The 27,934-nt window shown below is 41.2% G+C and overlaps 1 protein-coding gene across 1 annotated transcript; it reads right to left on the reverse strand.

Annotated features, from left to right (window-relative positions):
* Positions 1-277: 277 nt before the first annotated feature.
* On the reverse strand, positions 278-27,614 carry DEPDC4 (DEP domain containing 4). Its single transcript, XM_073651455.1, has 9 exons — positions 27,461-27,614; positions 23,900-24,290; positions 16,042-16,190; positions 15,726-15,906; positions 12,852-13,078; positions 11,201-11,343; positions 9,699-9,824; positions 7,085-7,163; positions 278-2,570 (listed from the first exon to the last, which is right to left on the reverse strand). Exons 1-9 carry the CDS (start codon positions 27,528-27,530, stop codon positions 2,389-2,391), a joined length of 1,548 nt encoding a protein of 515 aa, XP_073507556.1. The 5' UTR covers positions 27,531-27,614; the 3' UTR covers positions 278-2,388.
* Between the last annotated feature and the right edge of the window lie 320 nt (positions 27,615-27,934).

Raw genomic sequence — 27,934 nt, forward strand, 5'->3', positions numbered from 1 at the left:
CATAAATTGTAAATCTCTATAACGCAGATACTAAAACATATCAGCACCATTCACTGAACTGTAAAATATTGCTAATTAATAATAATACAAAACATCTCCATTCTCAAAATCATTGACATGCCAATTTTCTTTTTGCGGACAGTCCAGAATTTTAATAATGGGGACAACCATGTAATGATTTTTTTTATTATTTTGAGCACAGAGAAAAAACACCAACAACATTAATCGGGATAATTCATATTTTTATTTTCCATGAAAAAAAAAAAAAGTGTTACGAGTTCATTTTGTAGTTAAAATTAAGGTAAACAATATTTTTTTCTTTAATTGCAGCTTTTATTTACTATAGCTTTATTTCTTGATTTTATTACAAATAAAAACAACCACCAGATCTTGGACATGTAGGAGAAAATGTAAAATTAGATATTTTTTTTAATACCTTTCTACATTACTCAGCTATACAGTAATGTGTGTACAGAATTTATTGCTAATGGTTATCAATATATTCGTGGTTATTCACTGTTACCAAATGACAGTTATGAAATACTATGTTGGTAAATAATTGTTCATCTGTTATATCAGAAATGTGTATTAGTGCCATGATCCTGGTAACTAGTGTTTAAAAAAGCTAAATGTTCCAAATCAGTCTGATTACAGATATATTATCATTATTCCTACTATTATTACTAGCTGTATTATCCGGAGGTGAAGGAGTTGTGTTGGCTCCAGAGATCCCTGGTGGACTGCTAATTTGTGATGCATGGAAAGGCCAGGATCACACTCTATTAAGTCTGTATTCCCTCATTACCATTCAAGTATTGAACAATTTTCTGCTTAAAACCCTATTGAATTCATCATATCTCCCTATAGTTTATCGTAAGAAATAAAAAGCATTCATTCATACTATCAAATTCCTACACACAAAATGATTTGCACTTATCCCTTGAAGATGAATTGCTACATAAGACTATGACATTCAAGTAGCCCCTTTTAGGCTAAAAGTAGAATAAATTAGTATATTATTAAAGTGTCATCCCAGTCATGTAAATAATATAAAATGCACAGAAATTTCTGAGCAATCCACTCTCACACACCTGTTTTATTAAAGGGACTCGGTCAGCACAGAATAACTGCTCAAGACAAGTACATGAGCAGTTATATACACCTTTACAACTGCATGTTTCCCATCCATCACTGCCCTTTTCTGGCTCCATCCAGCCAGAGCTGTCAAAGAAGAGGAGGAGGGGTGGAGATAGAGGGAAAACAAGCAGGTGGGAAGGTGTACATAAATGTTTGGCCCCACCATGATGTGAGCGAGCGCCTGTACTTGGTTTGAACAGTCATTCTGTGCTGACAGAGTCCCTTTTAAACATCAGTCTTCATGTAAGAACACAGCATTTTAGGGTCAATGCTTGCTAAAACGGGTCGTACAGTTTAGAAACTCATGGCTTCCCTCTTCCAAAAGCACCACCACTACAGTCCGCAGGTTGTGTGCGCTATTGCAGTCTAAACTCATTATCTTCAATGGAACAGAGCTTCTGTAAAAGACACAACCCACTGACAGGTATTCCTGGAAGAAGACAGACATTTTTCTTCTCTTGTACACCCACTTTAGCCAGCATTCACACATGTTAGGTGGCCTAAGGAGCTATGCCTGCTCCACATGGATTAGGTACTGGCTGTACGAATACTAAGAGAAATGAACAGAACATTTACGTTTGCGCTGTGCCGATGGGCTGCCGTGGCAGCTGGCAGTTTGGTGAATTTTTTTTTTTTTTTACAGATTTTTAAAAATGTTGCAGACATAGTGAGACCTTAACGTAATTGATCTGCATTTACAATATACACCATCATGGCAGGTTAATGAAATTTAAGATCTACTGTATTTCACAGCTTCAATGTTAATAATCACAGACAGTACTCATTTGAAGTGAACCTCTGGTCTTATTACATCAGCCCATTTACTGCTGACAGTAATAACATCAACCTACTCAGTGATGTCTCTGGTTTCTAAAGGAGCGATAAGCCGTTCTGTATATCTGCCTATACTGTGTAAGGGATAAGTTCCCTTTAAGAATCAGTAGTTACTCGCAGTACAAAGTGCCAAAGCATACCAGTATAGGAACAAAGTTCTCTCTATAGAAACACATAAAAGAGCACATGGTAAGTCTCCAGTAAAGAGCTTCATATACTGTGGAAAGTACTTTCCACAATTTCTGGAGCAGTTACCAAATGCAAGGGAATTGCATTGGTTATGTATTGCAAGAAGAATGTCCAAAACATGACAACTGCTCCTGATCACATTTTTATGTAGATTTCAAACCTAGTCTCATAGGTGGGCACAAACCCACCTACTCGTAGTGCAAAGGGCCATTTCATCAAAGCAGAACCTTAGTTGCTGGAAACTGAAGGGTGATACTTTTGGAATTCTTTCATTAGTTTCTTCTTTTTCTTCTCAGGAATAGCAGAACTCCCGTCCACCATCATTAGTAACTGACGAATTTCCCTTCTTGTGTAATCATACCTCTGTTCTTCGTATTCTCTAATGGTTAACCGTTGACAAAATGTAAAACCTGTCACATGGGTGCAGAAAATAGGCATTTCAGAATATCCATGAACATAGAACTAACAGATTATCTTAAAAACATAACCATTATTTAAAAAAAAAAAAAAAAAAAGTAGTTACAATCAGGGCTGTGACGTCGGAGTCCATTTTGGTGCAGTCGGAATAAAATGGACTGACTCCTAAAATATTTTAATAAATTGGGTACAGTAGTACAATGCAGAATGTTCTGTAAATGTTTTCATAAGAATTTGGGAAAGTTGTGAAATGTCCTATAAATGTCTGTTCTGTTCCTGATCTAAGGCTGCGGGCACACGATGCGTTTTTCATGCGTTTATGCTGCGGAATTTCCGCAGCGGAAACGCATCAAAAACGCATGGTAATCCGCACCCCATGGTCCCCAATGGCATTCCGCAATGTCAATGCACATGCTGCGGATTTTTCCGCAGCGTTTCTGCAGCGCTCATAAATCCGCAGCATGTTCATTAATTTTGCGGAAGCGCCGCCATTGACTTGCATTGAGACGCATAGAATCCGTGTCAGTACATTTGTACACGCGGATTATATGCGATTCAATGTGCGGATGGTACCCAGTTCTGGAGAAGAGGAGACTCTCATCCAGACCTGGGTACCATTGTACCTGTAAAAAAAAAGAATAAAATAATAAATAAAGTTTATATTCACCTGTCCGGCGGCCCCTGCAGTGCTTCTCCTTCCAGGACCTGAGATGACGTCGCGGTCATGTGACCACAGGCTGTCTCGCAAGATGCCGGCAACCCGGAAGTAGCGCGACAACACACGCGACAGCTCACGCGGCGGGGGATTGGTAAGTATAGCTTTATTTTTTTATTTTTACAGTCACACTGTATAAATCCATGCCGTTTGTATGGATTTATACAATGTGACCTAGTTGTCAAGCACTTTCCAAGTGATGCTATCGCCTGGAAAGTGCTTGTCAGTCCGCATGCGGAAACAGATGCGCTAACGCATGTGGATACGCATGTGATTCCGCATGTATTCTGCAGGAAAAACGCATGCACAATCTGCATGCGTTTTTTCTGCCAGGGAGATGCAGAAATGCTGCAGAAATTTTCTGCTTCATTTCTGCATCGTGGGCACATAGCCTTAGGGTCTCGACTTTTAGTTGAGATGAATCTGTGCTGCACTTTATGTGCATGCTCAGTAGTGAGGCAGGGCTGTGGAGTCAGGGATATTGAGGAGTCAGAGGTTTGGCTTACCTGCTCCACAGCCCTGGTCACAATTCTTTCTTAGACGGCGGCACATGTACATTACATTTAGTGTACCCAGCAGCGGCAACTATTGGGTCTTCTGTAAATACTTTTTGCATGCTTTCTGACTGGTTCACAGATAAGTCTAACGGACTGTTACTGGGACGCCTTCTTTAACAGCATTAGGCGGTCTTACCCTCTTAACCAGGCACAACTAAAGAGCTCAGTACAACATTGGCTACGGAAAGTATTCAGACCCCTTTAAATGTTTCACTCTTTGTTTCATTGCAGCCATTTGGTAAATTCTAAAAAGTTGATTTATTTTCTCATTAAAGTACACTCTGCACCCCATCTTGACTGAAAAAAAAAACAGAAATGTAGAAATTTTTGCAAATTTATTAAAAAAGAAAAATTGAAATATCACATGGTCATAAGTATTCAGACCCTTTGCTCAGACACTCATATTTAAGTCACATGCTGTCCATTTCCTTGTGATGCTCCTTGAGATGGTTCTACTCCTTCATTGGCATCCAGCGGTGTTTAATTAAACTGATAGGGCTTGATTTGGAAAGGCACACACCTGTCTATATAAGACCTCACAGCTCAAAGTGCATGTCAGACCAAATGAGAATCATGAGCTCAAAAGGAACTGCCCAAGGAGCCCAGAGACAGAATTGTGGCAAGGCACAGATCTGGCCAAGATTCTAAAAGAATTTCTGCATTACTCAAGGTTCCTAAGAGCACAGTGGCCTCCATAATCCTTAAATGGAAGAAGTTTGGGACCACCAGAAGTCTTACTAGACCTGGCCGTCCAGCCAAACTGAGCAATCGTGGGAGAAGAGCCTTGGTGAGAGAGGTAAAGAAGAACCCCAAGATCACTGTGGCTGAGCTCCAGAGATTCAGTAGGGAAATGGGAGAAAGTTCCACAAAGTCAACTATCACTGCAACCCTCCACCAGTCAGGCCTTTATGACAGAGTGGCCTGACGGAAGCCTCTCCTCAGTGCAAGACATATGAAAGCCCGTATAGAGTTTGCTCAAAAACATATGAAGGACTCCCAGACTATGAGAAATAAGATTCTCTGGTCTGATGAAACGAAGATAGAACTTTTTGGTGATCATTCTAAGCAGTATATGTGGAGAAAACCAGGCACTGCTCATCACCTGCCCAATACAATCCCAACAGTGAAACATGGTGGTGGCAGCATCATGCTATGGCAGTGTTTTTTAGCTGCAGGGACAGGACGACTGGTTGCAATTGAAGGAAACATGAATACAGCCAAGCACAGAGATATCCTGGATGAAAACCTCTTCCAGAGTGCTCTGGACCTCAGACTAGGCCGAAGGTTCACCTTCCAACAAGACAATGACCCTAAGCACACAGCTAAAATAATAAAGGAGTGGCTTCAGAACAAATCTGTGACCATTCTTGACTGGCCCAGCCAGAGCCCTGACCTAAACCCAATTGAGCATCTCTCGAGAGACCTGAAAATAACTGTCCACCAACGTTCACCATCCAAACTGACGGAACTGGAGAGGATCTGCAAGGAAGAATGGCAGAGGATCCTCAAATCCAGGTGTGAAAAACTCGTTGCATCATTCCCAAGAAGACTCATGGCTGTACTAGCTCAAAATGGTGCTTCTACTCAATACTGAGCAAAGGGTCTGAATACTTATGACCATGTGATATTTCAGTTTTTCTTTTTTAATAAATTTGCAAATATTTCTACATTTGTTTGTTTTCAGTCAAGATGGGGTGCAGAGTGTACTTTAATGAGAAAAAAAATGAACTTTTTAGAATTCACCATATGGCTGCAATGAAACGAAGAGTAAAAAATTTAAAGGGGTCTGAATACTTTCCGTACCCACTGTAATTATGACCCACACTATACATCTGAACCCTTGTAAGACTGTTTTACGATTATTTGGAGCTATTTATTGTATATAGTAAGCTCTGCATTTGTGGAAAGGATTTGTATTGTTTCCATTGAGGAGTCACACACAATCCTAGATAACCTCTTTAATGCCATATATATTTTTTTACTACATGCCAAAGAACTAACAGGCACGTAGCTGACAATTACCTGCCGGTTGTATCCGATGCTAATCTCTGCCAACACATCACTGTCACAGAGCACTTCTGCTGGCAATTATGCAGCTATCGCTGACGTCACGTCGGCAGAGCAGCGACTTCTCTTCTACTCTGCCATGCTGATGGGGCGTAACTGCTGATGTCATGATGATTGACAGCCAGCTTCCCACTGCCTAAATGCAGAGAGGTGGCTGTCAATCCGCATGACGTAGACAGATATGACTTGTATCAGGAATATGTCACTACATGAAGTCATTGTGTGAACATTTTAGATATTGCCAGTTAGAGGGGTGCTTGAAACTGTATGCAATCATGTGGTGAGCACTTATGCGAGAATAACAAATGGGGGTTAAGTGGGAACCACTGGATGCAAGTATACTGCCTATATGGAAGATGGGCTCAAGAAAAGGGAAGCTTTGGCTATTATATACAGTAATGGGAGACTCATTTTGGCTCGCCACAATCTCAGAGCTGAATGTGGTTCTCAAGGTAAGAAAAGTTGGGCATCACTTGTGTAGATGGAAAGAACTATAGCCGAATCATAATAACATAGTAATGTAGGTTGAATAAAGGACCTAGGGTCCATCAAGTTCAACCTTTCTCCCCCAATTGTACTCCCTACACTAACTGACTGGGACTAGCCCTCACAAATGTATTACCATTTTTTTTATTACTGCACCATTACAATTAAAAATGTTCCTGTTTATATTTTTTTAAATTTGTTTTATGTTTTGTATTACTCTTGTGATTCTAATAAAGGTATTACTAAAATCCCTATGCCTACATCTGTTGATCCAGAAGAAGGCAAAAACCCCAGGACACCTTTGATTTCTCTCTCCCCATCTAGAATTTCTCCTATTACCATAAATTTAGTGAAGATTAAAGGGATTTCTGTTAGAGAAAGTGCAGTTAGTGAATGGGCAATTACAGGCTGCACGAAGACAAGAAACATGCCTCTTTCATTTAAAAATACATTAATACATCTTAATATATTCACATTTACTAATTCATTTCACCATGGCAGTAGTAGAGCAAAGGTCAGATATCAATCTTTATAGGTAACATTCGATATTTGCACAACCTCAAATAGGTCCAATTCTTCAGACACTAAGCCCTGGTAAGTATAAAATGCCAGGGAGACTAGTATCATTAATACATTAAACTTCATCGTTTAACTCCTTTACAAGTAGTTAATGAACAAATACCTAAAAGGTCATCTGGGTCTCCTCCATTCTGCAGGCTCCTTAACTTCGAGCTTACAAGGTCAAGTAGCTCCATGGGTGTCTGCATCATATGAAAAAAAACATGCAGTTTAATTGGTATAGAAGGCCTGCACAATATATACTTCTAAACATCCTACTTGAAGAAAACATTCAAACGTCCCTTTAAAGGGAATCTGTCAGCACGTGTTTGCTACAGTTAGGTCCACATATATTTGGACAGAGAACATTTTTCTAATTTTGGTTCTAGACATTACCACAATGAATTTTAAACAAAACAATTCAGATGCAGTTGAAGTTCAGACTTTCAGCTTTCATTTGAGGGTATCCACATTAAAATTGGATGAAGGGTTTAGGAGTTTCAGCTCCTTAACATGTGCCACCCTATTTTTAAAGGGACCAAAAGTAATTGGACAATTGACTCCAAGGCTATTTCATGGACAGGTGTGGGCAATCCCTTTGTTATGTCATTCTTAATTAAGCAGATAAAAGGCCTGGAGTTGATTTGAGGTGTGGTGCTTGCATTTGGAAGGTTTTGCTGTGAAGTAAACATGCGGCCAAAGGAGCTCTCCACGCAGGTGAAACAAGCCATCCTTAAGCTGCAAAAACAAAAAAAAAACATCCGAGAAATTGCTACAATATTAGGAGTGGCAAAATCTACAGTTTGGTACATCCTGAGAAAGAAAGAAAGCACCGGTGAACTCATCAATGCAAAAAGACCTGGGCGCCCACGGAAGACAACAGTGGTGGATGATCGCAGAATAATCTCCATCGTGAAGAGAAACCCCTTCACAACAGCCAATCAAGTGAACAACACTCTCCAGAAGGTAGGCGTATCAATATCCAAATCTACCATAAAGAGAAGACTGCATGAAAGTAAATACAGAGGGTTCACTGCACGGTGCAAGCCACTCATAAGCATCAAGAATAAAAAGGCTAGACTGGACTTTGCTAAAAAAACATCTAAAAAAGCCAGCACAGTTCTGGAAGAACATTCTTTGGACAGATGAAACCAAGATCAACCTCTACCAGAATGATAGAAAGAGAAAAGTATGACGAAAGGCGTGGTACAGCTCATGATCCAAAGCATACCACATCATCTGTAAAACACGGCAGAGGCAGTGTAATGGCTTGGGCATGCATGGCTGCCAGTGGCACTGGGTCACTAGTGTTTATTGATGATATTCAGAGCCATACTGTGTGCTCAGATCCAGCCAAATGCAGCCAAACTGATTGGTCGTCGTTTCATACTACAGATGGACAATGACCCAAAACAAAGCCAAAGCAACCCAGGAGTTTATTAAAGCAAAGAAGTGGAATATTCTTGAATGGCCAAGTCAGTCACCTGATCTCAACCCAATTGAGCATGCATTTCACTTGTTAAAGACTAAACTTCAGACAGAAAGGCACACAAACAAACAGCAACTGAAAACCACCGCAGTGAAGGCCTGGCAGAGCATCAAAAAGGGGGAAACACAGCGTCTGGTGATGTCCATGAGTTCAAGACTTCAGGCAGTCATAGCCTACAAAGGGTTTTCAACCAAGTACTAGAAATGAACATTTTATTTACAATTATTTAATCTGTCCAATTACTTTTGGTCCCTTTAAAAACAGGGTGGCACATGTTAAGGAGCTGAAACTCCTAAACTCTTCATCCAATTTTAATGTGGATACCCTCAAATGAAAGCTGAAAGTCTGAGCTTCAACTGCATCTGAATTGTTTTGTTTAAAATTCATTGTGGTAATGTCTAGAACCAAAATTAGAAAAATGTTGTCTCTGTCCAAATATATATGGACCTAACTGTATGTAATCTGACATCAGCAAAATATTGATTCCAGTGATGTATCACTTACTGGGCTGCTTGTTTTTACGGGGTTAATTGTAGAGAAAGAATGACATTGTAGTAAAAATCTCCAGGTGAGAACGATTATGGTGATGCTAAACTTGCATTATTGTATTGCGCATATCAGCTAGAACTCCATTTAAATAGTTTAGAAAGCAGAATCTAAACGGTTAACAGCAGAGATCACCACTCGGCCATGATATTAGAGACTATGTAAAATAGCCAGCATCTACTGTGTGTGAAAAGAGCTCAGTTCCCGAGCCCCCTCCACGCTTGCAGACCCTAGCTATGACATGGATGAGATTTTAATGACAACATTTCTAATTTGTCATGTGGACACTGTCACCAAGACCTTGCATAAATCCTTATCATCAACTATGATGCGGGTATTAATAGACACTGGAGATTATGGTCCACAATATGTCTCCATGATAATGCTGCATTTTTATTCAAGAGGAATATATTTAATGAGAAAGAAAGATCAGATCTTGTTATCTTGTAAGGGAACTTTACCCAAACAATACAAGACTGGTACTTTATATAAGAGCATTTATAAGACGTCGATGACAGGCTAGACAGCGGGTTGCTTCTGCAGTCCCTCTGAAATGTACATGAAGACACTGCTTTGGCAGGACACCCCTATTAGTAGGGATCCCCTAACCTGTGCTGCTACATGAAATTAACAACTAGTTCAATATCAACAGCTCTGGTTTTACAACAATGAGCTAAGCACACAATCCTAAATTCTGACTTACCTTGAAGAGTTCACTTGAATGATCCAGTAGAAACATAATAAATTGTTCACTTTGTCCTCTTGATACTGTGGAGTTGTGAACTACGACTTTTGGGAATGTTTTTACCACCATTACTTTGTTATCAAACTGGACAAAAAAAAAACAGTGACTTAATTTACAATAAGATAGACACTTTTATTATCCACATTTAAAAAATAATTGTAAGAAACAGGTTTGGTATTCTGATCTATTGAATACACACCTAAAAGGTCTTCAGTTCAAAATATCTTCCGGTTAGAAGAACCTATCCATTAGATTGGTGATAACTTTTAGATCTGTGCAGGTCTGACCGCTGAGACCCTCATGTATCGCCAGAACTGGACACTTTTATCACTGATAGACTGAAGCCGCAGTATGCATGTTCGACCTGCACTCCATTTATTCTCTATTGGACTGCTGAATCTTTGGATTTGGCTTTCATAGGGAACAGATGGAGTGGCAGTCGAGCATGCACACTGCAGCTCCATTCTAAGGAGGAAAAAATAAGTTGTCCATTCTGGCAATCATTGGGTGGTCCCAGCAGTCGAAACCCCCACTGTTCTAAAGTCATCACATCATCTATCCTGTGGATCGGTGATCAACATACCTACTAGAATATCCCTTTACATCAGGGGTACACAACCATTATTTGAGGGATACATTGTCAAATTTAACTGCTTACAAGGACCGCAATAAAACTGAAAAGGATATCACCTTTTGAGAGGTTTATGGCATATCAAAAGTATTTATCATAAATGTGTAAAAGATGCAGACTCCACTACCAAGATTCTCACATATTTAGAGAATGGGGATCCTCTTCTCCCCAATCAGTACTGTGCAAAGAACCCCTGCATGCCTGTAACTCGCTCTTTGAAGATTATGGGTGTTGTAGTAGCGGACTGCATTTTACAATTCCCATAAGCCACCTCTGTACCATATGCCTTTCTACAGTGCTAAACAGGGGTCAAGGAACCAAAGTCTCTTGATGTGTGGGGGATCCAGTTATGGTTACACAGTGCTGTACTCATGCTTGCCTGCTCCTGAGCTGTGTGTTACTCATCTTCCCTCTGACATGGAAGCTACTTTATACAGATAATTGGAGTCAGCACAGAATGGTATAGCGGGCCACATGTGGCATGTGGGCCGCACGTTGTGAACCCCTGCTTTAAAGAGTTTTTTTTTTTTTTAAAGGAAACCTCCTTGATTATGTTGTACTGTATCATGTGTGATTAGCAATCTGCACTGTACTCTAGAATTTTTTTTAATTTAATGTGTACCTGTCAGATGTTTTGATCAGTTAAAGGGGCCCAAGACCCCCATTAATCACCAGAATGAGGGGGCTAATGCTCAGCCCTTTGCCTCTGAACTGCACCCTTTGTCACTTTTGTTCTCCAAGAAGCCAAAGAATAGCAAATAAGCTCATTTGTACATGGGTCATTAACTAACAATAGCAGGAACTGGCTAGGCCCAGATGGCCATCTTACCTGCTTCTGCAGCCGGTAGGCATCAGTCTCAGAAGCAGCTGCCAGGAAAACAATTAAACGACGGAATTCCTCTCTTGCTTGTGGCATGAGCAATCTAAGGAAAAGCTGGACGGCTTCCAAAGCTTGGCTTCGCTTTCCATTTTCTGTAACAAAAACACTATTAGGCTGCGTGCCCCCTATGCGTTTTTCAAGCATTTTTGCCACGGAATTTCCGCAGCGAAAACGCTTAAAAAATGCTTGGTAATACGTTCCCCATGGTCCCCAATGATAATCCGCATGTGCTGTGCACATGCTGCGGAAATTTCCAATGCGGATTATCATTGTGGAAAAATACGCAGCATGTCCATTAATTTTGCAGACACACAGTGTAATCGCCCCATTGACTTGCATTGGACCGCGTGACATCCGCATCACTGCATCTGCACAAGCGGATATCACACGGTTCAATGTGCGGATGGTACCCAGGTCTGGAGGAGAGGAGACCCTCATCCAGACCTGGGTACCATAGAAACTGTTTAAAAAAAAAAAAAAAAAAAAAGGATTCTATTCACCTTCTGATGTCCTCCCGGTGTTTTCTCCCCTCCGTCTGGTCTGTTGTATGGATCGCAGTGTTGTGAAGGACCTGCCATGACGTCATTGAGCCATGTGACCTGTCACATGACTCAATGACGTCACCGCAGGTCCTTCACACCACAGTGAGCCGCCCAACACACCGGATGCAGCAGAGAAAACACAGGGAGGACATCGGAAGGTAAGTATAATCTTTATTTTTTACCATTCTTATTCTTTTTTTTTAAACTAACTTGGTCACACTACTATAAATCCATGCCGGTTGCATGGATTTATATAGTGTGAACAAGTTGTCAAGCACTTTTCCAAGTGATGCTAAAATCGCTTGGAAAAAGGCTTGATAACCCGCATGCAGAAATGCATGCAAAGACGCTTGACAAACACTTCTACCTGGCAGGAAAAACGCATGTAAAAATATGCAGCATTTCTGCATCGTGGGCTCATAGCCTTAAAGACCTATTAAATATTCTGGTTACTGTAAGTAGAGCATCATGTCACTGAATGACCGTGGCTTTGACATGTCATGCCTGCTCGCTGGAATGAACCCTTGATGGGAACGGTTTGAGCCATAGCAGTTAATCAGTGGTTTTCTTTCCTTAGAGGGTTAATAAGATAGACCCATTTTTGGTGCACAGCGTTGCATGATAGGCCATGTCTCTCTTGTTGGACAAGGTACAGGGTACAAGGACTGATGTCTACGTTGATAATTTCTGTACAGGGTTACAGAATATGTTGCCTATATGCAAGCAACATGAATACATAAAGGAATAAATGTAACAATTCACATTAAAACATCAACTTACAGTGGTAAAAGACTGAGTCACAGTATTCTTGATATATACCTCTAATGTATGCCACAGTATAAGCATCAGAAAAATAAGCTTTTCTGTAGTTACTTAAGAAAAAAAAAGTATATAAAATTATCCCTACATATGCCTGCGCGACAGATGTGAAAAGCACACTTGTCATCGCTCCTGTCAATGGGGCACTACGAACAGGTTCACTGCATGTGTAATGTGAAGATGACAAAACCCCACTAGTTACCGGTCTCACTTTCCAAACAAAAACTAGTGGCTCTCACCCAAAAGTTCCACAATTCCCATAAGAATCTGAACCATTCTGCAATCCAAAAAGGGATCTCTTTCCTGGGAGTAATATTTAGTAATAACGTCAAAAAGCATCTTCTTGTACAAGTCCAGATTTTCACCGTTTCCATTCATCTGAGATAACTCCTGGCTCAGCATCACAATTTGTTCATCAGGAAAATACTCCAAACACTCAACGGCTGCAGCGAGCCAACGGTCCAGCCTGAAAAAGAAGAAGTCATATTGTTAAATACTGTATTACCACCGCACTCTGCTGCTCTAAAGGCAGAATAAAGCCTGTAAAAGTAGCACCTTACATACAAAAAAGATTGCAGAATGACTGCTGGTAAGCTCATAAACAATGATCTTTTAGGGATTTGCTATTTATGCAATACACTAATGTAGCTTCACTAAAAGAGGACGTCGATTTTAACACCTTAGCAATAGACATTATGGTGCTGACGTGAGGTCTTTTTTGCTATGTTTGCGTTATGTTGAATGCAACGAAATAAATATATTGGGAGCTGGGATGCCACACTAGCTGTGCCTTTATCATCCGCAGGAACTGTTAGCTATACAGACACTGCTGCATAAGTCGGGATTGCAGGTAACTTTGATCCTGAGTGTTTAACCCCTCAAATTCCTTCAGTCAGTAGTGACCAGGCCATGTTGATGGATTGCCATGGAACTTGTGGGCAGAAAGAATGGCCATGATCTTCCACTTGTGTATGTCCATTAAAACACTGCAATACAGAACTAATGTGTGCATTACATAAGTGATCAAACAATTTCATTGTCACGCCCTCTAGTGTGAAAATTATATTATAAATTACATATACTATCTATCCATCTAGCTCAATTGCAGAAATAAAAAGGCAAGTGATCAAATATATAAAAAATTCAGGGCTTGTGTGTAATGATTTTTTTCTTTAAATTATGCCATATTTTTCATACCACAATCTGTATTAAAAATAAAAAAGATCTTGTAATGTACACATTGGCCACTGGGGACTCTAACTTCCTGTAGTTTCAGGAAACAACACATGCACATTGGCCACAATAGTCAAAACCCAACTGGATCCTTGGTCAGCGGTTACATTGCCTAATGGGATTGGTGGACCCTGTGTTATCAGCTGTGTATAGAGGTGTTACCCCATCATTGTAATCCTGCCTCTGATATGGAGCCTGCTGAAAACTCTTACCGAATGAACAGGAAGTATTAGTATAAAAAAAGATCCAGTATTACAGATTTAGCTTTTAACTAGTGATATGAAAAAAAAATTCCATGTGCTTTCCATTTGTCACGAGTAGTTCATTGGAGAGGCTTTGAATTTTTTTTTTTTCCCCATGTTCGAAAAATGGAGAGGAAGAGAACATGAACTCTATATCACCAGCTGTTGGAAGCCGCAATCCTACAAGTCACAATTGACCCTTTAACGAGCCTTGCAATATGACTTAGGATTTGGCTTTTATCCTAAGTCATATTGCAAGGCTTGTTAAAGGGTCGATTGTGACCTGTAGGATTTCTCCTTCCAACAGGTGATGATATAGAGTTCATGTTCTCTTCCTCTCTGAAGAGGCAATTTGCATATTAAACTTCCCAGAGGAGCATTGCACGGCAAATAAGTCTCATTACCTTGGCATGCCAGAGCCGGTATGTAACTCTCCACAAGGAGAAACGTTACCCCCAAAAACTGACACATGGACTAATAAAATAAACCCAGCAGAAAAAAATAAGTCCATTATTTAACTATTAGAAAAAACCCTGAATTTTAAAAGCCTAAAAAGGAATAAAAGTTAACAATTGAGGTCTCATTCACACATCAGTTTTTCCCCCTCACATGCGATGACAATTTATAGGAGTCTTTTGGATCAATTTTCATCTGTTTTTAGTCCGTGTGTCAGTTTTTACGATTCTCATTATCAGTTTCTTATATGCAAAAAAATCCCCCAAAAAACCCAGAAACAAAACAAAAAAACCTTCTCTATTTAATGGCATAATCTAAAACTATTTTTGAATATACTTGAATTAAAAATTAGCTATCCTTTCCCAACTACACTATCCAACTGCTCCTCCCCCCCTTCCTTTTTGATGACGCTTTGTTTGAGAACTCCAGTGCATGATGGGATACTCTAAAGAAGCGTCATCAGGGGGCACTTGCGTTGGCGGTGCAAGTCTGTGCGCGACACCTTCTATTCTGACATCCCGCTCTAGTGCCGACTCATTACTGACGATCTGAGCCGGCAACAGAGTGCGCTGTCATTGTGCGGATTGCCCCTGAAATGAGTGTCACTGATAATGCTTAGTTTCAGGGAGGGGGCTGCCTCATTTGAGTATCCCAGCATGCACTGGGATTCTCAAATGAAGAGTCATAAAAAATGAAGTGGAAAAAAAAAGCAGTCAGTGTAGTTAGTGAAGGATGGGGAATTTTTTATTTAAGTATATTAGAAAATAATTTGATTATGGCAGTAAATATATAGGGATTTAGAATGACAATTAATTTTGACTTTGGATAACCCCTTTAAGACAAATCCTAACACAGCTCTGTCAGCAGGAGGGAAAAAAAACACACACATAGAACACCAAATGGATGACTTGCAGAATGCAATAATAATAAAAAAAAAAAAAAGTTATTAATCATTCCACCTACCAAAAAAGTTTTCAATGCACTATATGTACACCAAAATTATGCTATTTAAAAATATATAAGGTACTTGCACTGCAAGAAAAAAAGGCCCCATATGCATTTTCTTTGGAAAATGAAAAAGGTCATGGCTCTTGTAACAGTAATAAAGAAACAAAAAAAATGCTGTGTCCTTCAGGCCCAAATTAGTTACAATGACATATTTTACATATTTTAATGACTTACTTGGGCAAGTTTAGAGTCTGTAGGACTTCCCTGTCCAGAAATGTGTTGGATACAATGAAATCAGCAAAATGCTTCTTGTATTTGGCCTTAACTGGGGAGTCCAAGATGCCTTCCAAGACAGGAATGTGAATTAATTGAAGAAGCCGAACCATCACTTGCTGTTTCCACACATTTTCAACGTCTTTAAGGATAAAAGGCAAAAAGCATTAGACACAGAAATTATTAAAAAGAAAAAACACACCATAAACAAGGGTTATTTCTTTGTAAAGAGACAAGGAAATGTATATGCAGCAGCTAGCATTGTCAGATACTTTACCTTTAGGAGATGGGGTGCTCTGCGGTTTATTGGGGTCTTGGTGAAGATGTGCATTAGGAATGTCACAGATACAGTGAAGGAGTTGGTTTAACTTCTCATTTGCAGAGTCCAGAGCAGACGGATTACAGATGGTTAGAACATGTCCAGTCCTGTATTAGTGACATTGAAATAAAGCATGTGATAATATATTCAGTACTGCACGTCATGCAATCCTCTAAGGTGTAAGCCCATATTTGGGAATTTGTAGAGGACATAATATAGAAGTGTAATTGCTTCTACAGAATATAGCAAATTCCTCATAGTTCCTCTGTCATGTTGTCATCTACAGTACTTTAACTGATGCCTCATTGGACCTTCGTTCACTTATAGTATATAAAAGTTATTAATTCCTGTAAATCAACTCTAAATCGAAAGTACCATTTTAAAGGAATTGTCCCATGATTAGCGTACCCATTTTTACGAGATTACAAAAAAAAAAAAACTTTTTGCAATAGAACATGAATTATATTATATATATATATATATATATATATATATATCTATATATCTATATATCTATATCTATATATATATATACACACACATATATATATATATATATATATATATATATATATATATATATATATATATATATATATATATATATATATATATATATATATATATATATATATACATATATTTCTTAAAGTGCTTGTCTCTAGATATTGCAGCTACATACTTATTATGGCACCCCTTTCTGTGCAGTCCCCAATAGGTCCCTTTGGCCTATTTAAAAATAGAATTCGACTTACCGGTAATTCGGTTTCTAAGACCCTCCACGACAGCACACCTGGAGGTAGCCTCCCCATCCTAATTAGGGACAGGAAACACAAGAGGTTAAATAGCCCCTCCCCTATACTATCCCCAGTGTTTTCAAAGGACCACACAAGATGAATGCTTCAATAATATTTTATTAACACTAAGGAGTTTTTCTCATAAATCAAGAAAGGGTGGGAATTACCCGTGCTGTCGTGGAGGGTCTTAGAAACCGAACTACCGGTAAGACTAATTCTATTTTCTCCAATCCCCTCCACGACAGCACCACTTGGAGCAATACCAAAGAATGAATTTTAGGGAGGGACAACCGCCTGAAGGACTTTCCTTCCAAATGCTAAGTCTCTATTTGACATTACATCCAATCTATAATGTTTAGCAAAGGTATGGACGGATGACCATGTACCTGCCCTTCAAATTTGCTCGACGGATGCGCTAGCCTTTTCAGCCCAGGAGACCGACATCGCTCTGGTGGAATGAGCTTTCAAGGATTCTGGAGGAAGTAAATCTTGATTTTTGATTGCCTCGCAAATCGCTTTTTTAATCCAATTTTCCAGCGTGTTTTTGGAGATTTTCTTCCCTTTGTTGGGACCTCCATATTGCACAAATAGGCTCTGAACCTTTCTCCAGGACTCCGTCTGACTTAAGTAGAAGATGATAGTCCTAAGATCCAGCGAGTGGAACTCCTCTTCCCTGTTATTTGATGGAATCTGACTAAAGGATGGAAGGATTATAGCCTGAGACATATGGAATTCAGATGAGACTTGGGAAGAAATGAAGGATCCAACTGGAGGATGATTCTGTCTTCCAAAACACGAAAGTAAGGCTCTCTGATGGAAAGTGCTCGAATTTCCCCTACCCTCCTAGCTGTAGTCAGGGCCATCAACAATGCTGCTTTCCATGACAGCTTATCTGAATCTTAAATAGACATTGGCTCGAAAGGTTGCATGGTAAGACCTTTAAGAACCGTATTGAGATTCCAAGGCGGAACATTTCTTGCTCTCGTCAGGTTCATTCGTGATGCAGCCGTCATGGATCTCCTAATCCATCTGTTTTGGGTCAAGTCAGTATCAAAATAGGAGCTTAGGGCTGAGATCCGGACCTTAAGAGTGCTTGGTCTTAATCTTTTAGACAGACAGTTTTGCAAAAAATCCAGAATCTTAGATATATTCGGCTGAAAGGGATCTAGTGTATGAGGGTCATACCACAGCTTGAAGGTCTTCCAGATCTTTCCATAAATGGAGTTCGTTACCTGCTTCCTGCTTTTCTGCAGTGTATGGATCACCTCCTCTGAAAAGCCTCTGGCTTTCAGGATGGTGGCTGCAGAAGCCAGACTGCTAAGGAGAGATTTTGAGGGGTCGGATGGTAGATCAGACCCTGATGCAAAAGATCGTGTATCCGAGGAAGAATCAACGGATCTGCCACTTTTAAACTGTTCAATATTCCGAACCATGCCCTTTTGGCCCACATCGGAGCTATGAGGATTGTTTTTACCCTTTCGGCCCTGATGTTTTGTAAAGTCCTTGGTAACAACGGAATTGGGGAAAACGCATATGCGAGTCTAACATTCCAAGGATGAGCAAAAGTATCTATCCCCGCTGCCAGATCCTTGGGGTCCAGGGAGAAAAAGGTTTTTACTTTCGCGTTCTCGTGGCTTGCGAACAGATCCACTTCTGGATTTCCCCATTTCTGTACAACCATGTAGAATATCTTCCAGTTCAGACTCCATTTTCCCGGATTAATGTCCTTTCTGCTTAATAAATCTGCCTGATAATTGTCAGAGCCCTTCAGGTGCAGAGCCGACAGGGATAGGAGATGAAGCTCTGCCCAGCAAAAGATCCTTGCAGAGACTGGGTTTCTGTTCCTTCCCTGATGTCTCAGGTGGGCTACCGTTGTCATATTGACCAAGTATATTCTGACATGCAACCCCTGGAGTAGGGACTCGGTTGCCAGAAGGGTCTCTTCCACCGCTTTCAATTATCTTAAGTTTGAGGACTGATCCGCAATTTCTTGCGACCAAATTCCCTGAAACACCACCTGCGAGACTACGGCTCCCCATCCCCTCTTGCTGGCGTCTGTCTTGACTAACACAAACGGATGCTGAAACTATACTGTTCCCTTTTCCAGATTTCTCGGACAAAGCCACCATCTTAAAAATACTTTCACCTGCTCTGGTAGATGAATCCTGCTGATGAGGGAACTTAGAGATCTGTCCCAGTGTGAAAGGATGAAGCTCTTGAGAACCCTTGTATGTGCTTGAGCCCAAGTTACCGCTTGAATAGAGGAGGTCATGGTCCCCAGGACAGACATGGCGAATCTTATTGAGACCTTGTTCTGGTTCATTAGTGCACAGACTTTTGACCTCAGCTGAATTTGCTTTTGCCTTAATCGCCCAAATATGGAACGATACTGATATTCCGTCATCTTACAAAGGCCACCACTTTCACCGTGAGCTTCGTGAACAAGCGGGGAGCTGACGAAATTCTGAAGGGAAGCACGTTGAGCTGAAAATGATGTATTCTTTGATTTTGACTTACAGCAAATCTGAGGAACTTCCCGTAAGAAGGATGAATTGGCACATGATAGACCTGCAAGAGGCATACTAATCTTCCCCAATCAGTGGAATTGTGGACTTTAAAGAATCCATCTTGAACCTTCTGAATTTTACATATTGGTTGAGACGTTTCAGATTGCGAATTATCCTGTAGGCACCTGATGCCTTTTTTTAACAAGAATATTCAAGAAGAGTGACCTTCTCCTCGTTCTCTGCCAGGAACTGTTGATATTACTCCTGCATTTTGTAAATCCTGAAGACCTGATATTAAGACTTTCTGCAATTTTGAGGAAGACCAGGTTGTTATCTCTGCTCTTCTTGGTGGGTAAGCAGCGAAGTCGATTTTGACTCCTTTTTCCACTATCTCCAGTATCTTTCTGTCTGCTGATATTAGCCACCACTGTGAAAGGAAACTTGAAATCCTGCCTCCTACCTTCCTGGCGTCATTGTCTGTCTTGTTTTGATTTTGAAAAATATTCTTCCCTCTTCCACCTTTGGGGGCAAGACCAGCGACTGGATTTTCCTTTGCCTCTATAGTCAAACGATTGCTGTTGCTGAGATGGAAGAAATGGCCTCTTCCTAAAGTTTTTTGGAACTTTTGGCTCTGGTAAAGATTTTTTCTTGTCTGAAGCTTTTTCTAATAGCTCATGCAAGGCCGAACCAAACATATATTCTCCTTTAAACGGGATGGAACAAATCTTTGATTTTGACACATTATCTCCGCTCCACATCTTCAGCCATAAAGCCCTTCTCGTGGAATTGGATAGTACTGCCTATCTTGCTGCAATTCTAACAGACTCTGCAGAGGTATCGCCTAAGATTCCAGTGGCTTTCTGGAGTAGGGGATGAGATGCAAGAAGGTCCTCCCTAGGAGTACCTTTCCAGAGATGATCCTCTAATTGATGTAACCAGAGGAACATGGATGGTGCTACACAAGTCGAGGCGATATGTGTCCTCAGGGAAGCCGCAGATGTTTCCCATGTCTTCCTCAACAGGCTGTTCATTTTCCTCTCCATTGGATCCTTTAGTTGGGAGGAATCTTCAAATGGAGGGGCTATCTTTTTCGCCACCCTCGAAACTTGAACATCTACTTTTGGAATCTCTGACCATGCTTTAGTCATACTCACATCTAGCGGGAATCTCTTTCATTTCTCCAGCAATATTTAACCTTTTTTCCGGAAACTCCCATTCATCCATGATGAGACTACGGATATTGTCGTGCACCTGGAACACTAGCTTTTTCTTCAACTTCAAGCCCCCAAACATCTTACCCTGGATTGTACGGGTTTTCTTCTCTTCCTCCACCTGCATAGTGTCCCTCACTTGCAATAACAATCCATATTTTCTAATGAAAAATAGTACTTTTTGTCCTCCTCACTTCCCTGATCTGCACCCAGGTCACCCTCTTCAAGCTCTTCCATAGAAATATTTTCCTCTGAGTCTGAAGTATCCCTGACTGGATACTTCCTCTTTTTAGCCGGTATGAGAAGGAAGCTAGTGAGGACTGTATTTCCTGCTGGACCATTCCCCTAACTTCTTCCATAAGGGACGGCTGTTCCTCTTTCACAATATTCTCCGTACATCTCTGGCACAGGAGTTTCTTATGGCCTGAGGTAAGCTTTTTTTCTACAAATGGCACATTTGCGTATTGTGCTTTCACCCACTTTCGGTGCAGGATCCTTGTCTCCCTAAAATTAGAAGGGAAGATGTATTTAAACTTTTCAGATCCTGCTCAAGAGAGTGGGGAATAACCTATCCCAGGAGTACTTACTGGGGCTGGGTTCACGCAGGGCTCTGCAGATGCAGGCTTTGAGACAACACCTTCCATAGATACAGTCATTTTCTGTCCTACCTTATCGGTGTCTTCTCATCTGGGCCTCTTATAGAAGGAACCGAGATCCAGCGCTGACTCCCACCAATCAGGTGGAAGTTTTCCTCCATTTTAGGGAAAAACCGCAGTTTCAAATTTCCCGCCACGGCCCCATATGTTCCACTGTGGAACGCAAACCGGAAGTGACGCCGCCGGCCGAACACCGCGTACTTCTGGTGCGTCCTGCATGCGCGCCGGACGCTGCCATGGAAGACGGAGGACAATCCACAGGCTGGGGAGCTACAGGAGGCCCCCAGCCCACCACCCACTCGGCTTTACCCGAAGGCACAGGAGAGTGGGGAGGTCCTGCTCAGGAGGGAACGGGAGCTAACAGGGGAGGAAGGCCAGAGGCGCTCGATCCCTGCAGCCCGCCTCAGGTATGTTATTAGGGCACTGATCGCCGGCCACAGCTACCCTAGGAACCTCTTCATCCCATAGGGACAGGAAAATACTGGGGATAGTATAGGGGAGGGGCTATTTAACCTCTTGTGTTTCCTGTCCCTAATTAGGATGGGGAGGCAACCTCCAGGTGGTGCTGTCGTGGAGGGGATTGGAGAAAAGACCAATACTTTTACCCACTTCCAGCTACTTTTTTCATTTTTGTTTTTTCTCCCCCCTTTTCCAAGAGCCCTAACTTTTATTTTCCAGTAGACATAGCTGTATGACGACTCTTTTCTTTACAGGACAGGTTACAGTTTTGAATGACACCATTCAGTTGACCAAATAATGTACCGTAAAACAAGAAAAATAATTCCAAATGCAGTGAAATTGTGGGGAAACAAATTGCAATTCCTCTATTGTTTTTTGGATTTCAGTTTTCAGCTGTTCATTATACTTCATGTCAGTACAATTACGGACATAGCAAATTTGTATAGTTACGTGTTTACTTTAGTGGTGACTTTTTTTCTTTTTAAATTGTTACATGCAAACGCCAGCTGTGTATCACAGCCAGAATCTGCTGGTTATGGTGCAAGCTCAGCTCTGAAGCCCAATCCATACACCTGTCACGCAAGGTGTGGGAAAGACTTAGTACAACACAAAGGGAAGAGGGAAAGGGAGCACAGACTCTAGGGAAATGGGGGAAGTGGAGACCTCCTAGGTTGATCTAGCGTCACCCTGTCTCCCCTAACGTCCCTGTATTGGCTCTTCACCAATCGCCGCATGCGTGCCTCAACCTGACTTTCCCAGGCGTATGGCTATGGAAGTGAGATGAGCACTAGTTGATCTCCACTAAACACTATAGACAACAAGGGTAGACAAACAGGGGGAAATTGCTTAGCTTTAGATGACTCCAGACAAATGCGCACACATCCTCAAGCTCCAGAGAGGACAAAGTAAAGCTCTTGCTAAGCCTTCACAAATAGTAATGAATATCGCTGGCACCTCTCTCTGAAACACAGCAGGTATTTATACACCCAGGCAGGGTGTTAATTAGCCAGAGGAAGGTAGCTGCTGGGTCCTAGAGAGACAGCCTCTAAGATTATGTCTGTAATGCCAAACGTAGAGATCTCCTGCAACCAACTGCAGGGCGCCTGTCTGTCACTTCTGACACACCCGTGACAACACCCGCACCCAGCATGTGCTGTACATGTACGGAAGATGTCAGGAAGGGTTTAAAGACCTATAATAGTCATTAGCCCTCTTGTAGATTATGTTTTGGGTCTCACAAATTACAGCCCTGCTCAAAACCGCTATCCTCTTGTATATAGGAATTGTAGAGTTTCCCGCTACTCTGCAGGGCCAATCAATGCACTATGAGTGGCTGCAGAAAAATACAAGTTATGGCTCTTGGAAGGAGGGGTGGAAAAAACAAAAAATGCAACACTGGGCACATTAGGTGGATGATCCAATTAACAAATCTGACGATGACACCATAACAAGTATGTAACAGCAATATTTAGACAGGAGCACTGAATGAGGTTCTGTTCACATCCCATTTGGGCTTTGTGTTGGAGGTATATGGTCCATTAACAGTATTCAACCAAAAATCACTAATGCCATTAATAAAAAAAAAAATATATATAAAATTATTCAATATGTATTTCTGTTATAGCGCACAATATAAGAATGCAAAAAAAAAAAAAAAAGATGCCAATGCATATCAGCTCAATGCAGCTCGTAGTATAAAAGGACACTGTTTTACGAATAGAGGCCTGCGGCTATGGTCAGAGTATGTACCAAAACCTTTACTAGTGTACATGTTTGTCAAATGCAATGTGAACAAAGCCCTAGTATCCGGTTTCAGATGCAAAATCTGTGTATATACTAAAAGAACAGCTCTTATGGGAAATAGAGTTCAAAAGTTAAAAAGCGGCAGTCAGCACTACTCACTCTATAGGAGCCAGCAAACTAATCCGAGAATGTTATCTGCACATGTGATACTCAGCGCAGCCTTTCAAAGTGTAGTAAAAAATTCCATCAGAAAAAAATGCACGGCACTCACCAAACCTAGCACACCTTTATAGGAAAAGATGACATCAGCCGGGACAAGGAATCAGATACGAGCAGTCAGTTCTAAGACTGTTAGAACCTCAGAAGGCATGCTTCTCTATGTCCAATAAATAGATGGATCGGATTTGCTTTTCTTATCGTACTTATGGGAATCATGTACCTACCTTGAGCGCCTCCTCTCTCTACCAACGCTCTTCTCGCTTGGGGAGCATTCAGCAGCACCTCTGGATTCTAAAAACCTATAGAAATGACTGTTACTGTCCTCAAAGACATGCTCCGCTTCACTCTTAAAAAGCTTAGCACCAACAGGTTCAAAGACTTTGTGGTCCATGAGGGCTTGGCACAGCTGCACCCCTTTAGTACGCGAAATATCGTAGCTGCTTAAATACATATTCTGCATCAGGTGGCAAAGGACGATGTCCACAGCATCCGAGCCGATGAAGCAGTTGGGATACGTCCGCAGGTGTTGTCGTCTGTTCTTTACTTCCACTTGAATTTTCAGTGCCTGGATAATGCTATTCCATAAATGTGTTGCCTGGAAGGGTCCAGTGTAGCCTGCAATATCAACATAATAGCACAAGTAAAAAATAAAATCTAATCTATAAAATGTTAGAACCAGGGCTGTGGAGTAAGTAAAGCCAAACCTCCGACTCCACAGCCCTGCCTCACTACTGAGCGTGTACATAAAGTGCAGCACAGATTCATCTCAGCTAAAAGCCTAAATCCATAGATCAGGAATAGAACAGACATTTATATGACATTTTATAACGTTCCCAAATTCTTATGAAAACAATTACAGCACATCCTACATTGTATTACTGTACCCAATTTATTATATATTTTAGGAGTCGGTCCATTTTATACCGACTCCACCAAATGGACATTGACTCCGCAAACCTGGTTATAATCGTAATACAGAATAAGAATAAACTGACGACTTCCATAATATTTACGAAAATGAATTCATTTTTCCCTGACTCGACAAACGCCTACGTGCTGGGCTTTGCCAATATGGAGGCAGCAACTTAAGTTATTCAGAACAAAGATTCCTTCTTCTACCCAACATCTGCTGAACAACCAATACACATCAGATGTGCAGCTGGCTAAGCAGAAACGGGGTATAAAGGGTGAATTCAGTCTACTGTGTATCATCATTAGACACAGCACCATCCCTGGCATTGACCCATTCATGCCTGGTCACCTGGCATCACTACAGCCACTAGAAAACACTGGAAGTAGAAAACTTTCCCATTTTATGTCCAAAAGATCTATTGGTAGAAGCCTAAAAGGGACTATTATGGCATCCTCATACCTTGAGCATAACTAAGTGGGACAGGGATGTAATTGAACCCAGACCGGGGGAGAAAGGGTATAAAAGTTCTCCATCCAATACGAGGAGAACTGAACCATGTGATTAGTGGGTTTCCCTGTTCACACTGCAGCCAAGGAGCTTATGCCAGTTATATTTATCGTACCAGGGCACTGACGGGTTTCTCAATCCTGTGCTATCAATTAGAGCAGTGTTCACATAATAAGTGATGCCGGTGCGGGTCCCACCATTGGGACCACTAATCACGACATTGCATATGCTTAAATACCGCTCCCTTCACACTCCCCTTTACTGTAATCACGCAGTGCAGAAGAAATTGGGGCTCAGACCCATCGTTCTAGTGATCAGTGGGGTCTCAGCAACCAGACATTTATCATCTATCCTGGGATACGTGTCAATCTAAGGAAAACCCTGTAAAATTCAGGAAATAAAATATGATGTAAAATAAATGAAATACATACAGTGCCTTGAAAAAGTATTCATACCCTGTCAACTTTTCCACATTTTTTTGTTTCCTGTTACAACCACAACCTTTAATATTACATAAGTTATATAGGTTGAATAAAGACCTAGGTCCATCTTGTTCAACCTTTCTCCACCAATTGTACATTTTGCCTAATTTAACTATAACCCACAATGTTATATTTATCGAGGAAATCCTCCAGCCCTTTTTTGAAAACTGTTATAGTGTCTGCCATCACTACCTCTTGTGGTAGGGTATTCCACAGTCCGACTGCTCTGACTGTAAAGAACCCTTTCCTATTTAGGTTCCGGAATCGCCTTTCTTCCACCCGTAATGAGATCTCCCTGGTCCTTAGTATGGTCTTTGGAAGGAATAAGTCATGTGACAGTCCTTTGTACTGACCACACATATACATGTAAATGAGTTCCCATCTGAGGCGTCGTTTTTCTAAGCTAAACAAGCTCAACTGTTCCAACCTCTCATATGAGAGGCCTTCCATCTCTTGTAATAATCTAGCTGCCCGCCTTTGAACTGACTCCAACTTTTGAACATCCTAAATATATTTTATTGGGATTTTATGTGGTATATCAAACACAAAGTAACAAGTATTTTATGAAGTGTAAAGGAAATGATACATGGTTTTCTAAATATTTTAAAAATATAAATCTGAAAATTGTTTCTGCATTTGTATTCATCACCTTCTTCTGCATGCTAGCTGTGTCCACTACATGGTACGTGGAAGAAGGTGCTCTGGAAAGATGAGACCAAAGTAAAAGTTTTTGAGCTAAATGCAAAATACTATTTATGGCAGAAAATGAATACTGCAAATCACACTGAAAATATCATCCCCACTATCAAACATGGTGGTGGCAGCATCATTCTTTTCCTCACCAGGTACAGGGAAGCTGGTCAGAGATGATGGGAAGATAGATGGAGCTAAATACAGAGCAATCCTGGGGGAAAACCTGTTTGAGGCCGCAAAAGACTTGACTGGGGTCTAGATTCACTTTCCAGCAGGACAATGACCCTAAATATACAGCCAGAGCTATAATGTAAGGGTTTATATCAAAGCATAGTCATGTTCAAATGGCCCATTCATAGTCCAAACCTAAATCCCATTGAGAATCTGTGGTAAGACTTGAATATGTCTGATCACAGACGCCTCCATCCAATCTCACTGAGCAGGAGCTAGTTTACATAGAAGAATGTCAGCCTCTAGATGTGCAAAGCTTGTAGAGACATACCCCAAATGACTTTCAGCAGTAATTGCAGAGGAAGGTGGTCCTACAAATTACTGACTCAGGGGGGCTGAATACAAATGCACGTCACAATATTCAGATTTATATTTTTGAAATAATTAGAAAACCATGTATCAATTCCTTTACACTTCACAAATACTTGCTAACTTTGTGTTGGGATTTCACATAAAATCTCAATAAAATACATTTAAGTTTGTGGGTGTAACGTGAAAAATGTGGAAGAGTTCAGGGGTATGTATACTTTTTCAAGGCACTGTATGATGTGTTCTTATGATGTTACATGTGGTGGCCTCAGGACTCTTGTCCGGTCTCCTGACTTCTGGTTTGCCGTGGGGCAGTGCTCTCCTGATTGACATTTCGGACCCCTGACTAGACCTGGGCGCTCCCTGATGAGGCAATTTTGCAGCATCGGAGCACAGGGCCGGGATCGGGAGCTCCAGCCACCACTAATAGACTGCAGAGGTGGCCGGTGACCTAGGCAACGAGCAGTAAACAATACAAGTGACAATTCTTCCATTCTAGAGAACAGAGAGGATTTTAATAACAAGTAAATTGAATAGTTGCATGTTCCTAGAAGGGCTCTGCCACATAGAAATACATGAGAGAGCCCCTGTAACTGGTGCTAGCGTATATGGCTGCCCCCATGGTGGTGGCGAAGCTGCAGCTCCATTACCTCTCCTGCGGGCTCTCAGCTCTCCCATACTGCGGATCCGACGGAATCTAGGAGTCAAATCTGCCGCCATGCACCTGCTGAGGTCACCTGCCGCCAGCTCTCATCACGTGACGCTGACTCTAGGAGGCGGGGCCGAGCGCTCTACGTCACGTTGACGTAACCTGCTCACGGCAGCCATCTTTAGTTCTGGCTCTGCCAGCATGTGCAGAGCGCTATCTCCGTGCAGCCAAGCATTGTGCTGTGTAATAAATGGCGCATTGTCTGCGTGTTAGCTGATATAGGGTCTAACAAATTATTATATGAATTGTTGTGGAAATATTAGTCCTCGTTATACGTCACTGTCGCAAGAGCAGAGAATGGCTTGGTTGTTTTCCGGACACCTTGCAGTCACCAGAGCGTCCCCTGCGCTGCTGGAAGGCTTGTGGCGCGGAGGACATGATGGTGTAGCCTCTAGGGCAGCGTGGAATCATTGTG

This window comes from Phyllobates terribilis, unplaced genomic scaffold (assembly GCF_046119375.1).
Source record: "Phyllobates terribilis strain yellow unplaced genomic scaffold, ASM4611937v1 Scaffold_11__3_contigs__length_659146591, whole genome shotgun sequence".
Lineage (NCBI taxonomy): Eukaryota > Metazoa > Chordata > Amphibia > Anura > Dendrobatidae > Phyllobates > Phyllobates terribilis.

Excerpts from the sequence above, each read along its gene's own strand:
- DEPDC4 (XM_073651455.1), bottom strand. The coding sequence starts at position 27,530 with ATGGCGGCAGATTTGACTCCTAGATTCCGTCGGATCCGCAGTATGGGA. Across the intron at positions 13,079-15,725 it reads CAGACTCTAAACTTGCCCAA|GCTGGACCGTTGGCTCGCTG; the intron begins GTAAGTCATTAA and ends CTTCTTTTTCAG. Across the intron at positions 2,571-7,084 it reads AGACCCAGATGACCTTTTAG|GTTTTACATTTTGTCAACGG; the intron begins GTATTTGTTCAT and ends CCCATGTGACAG.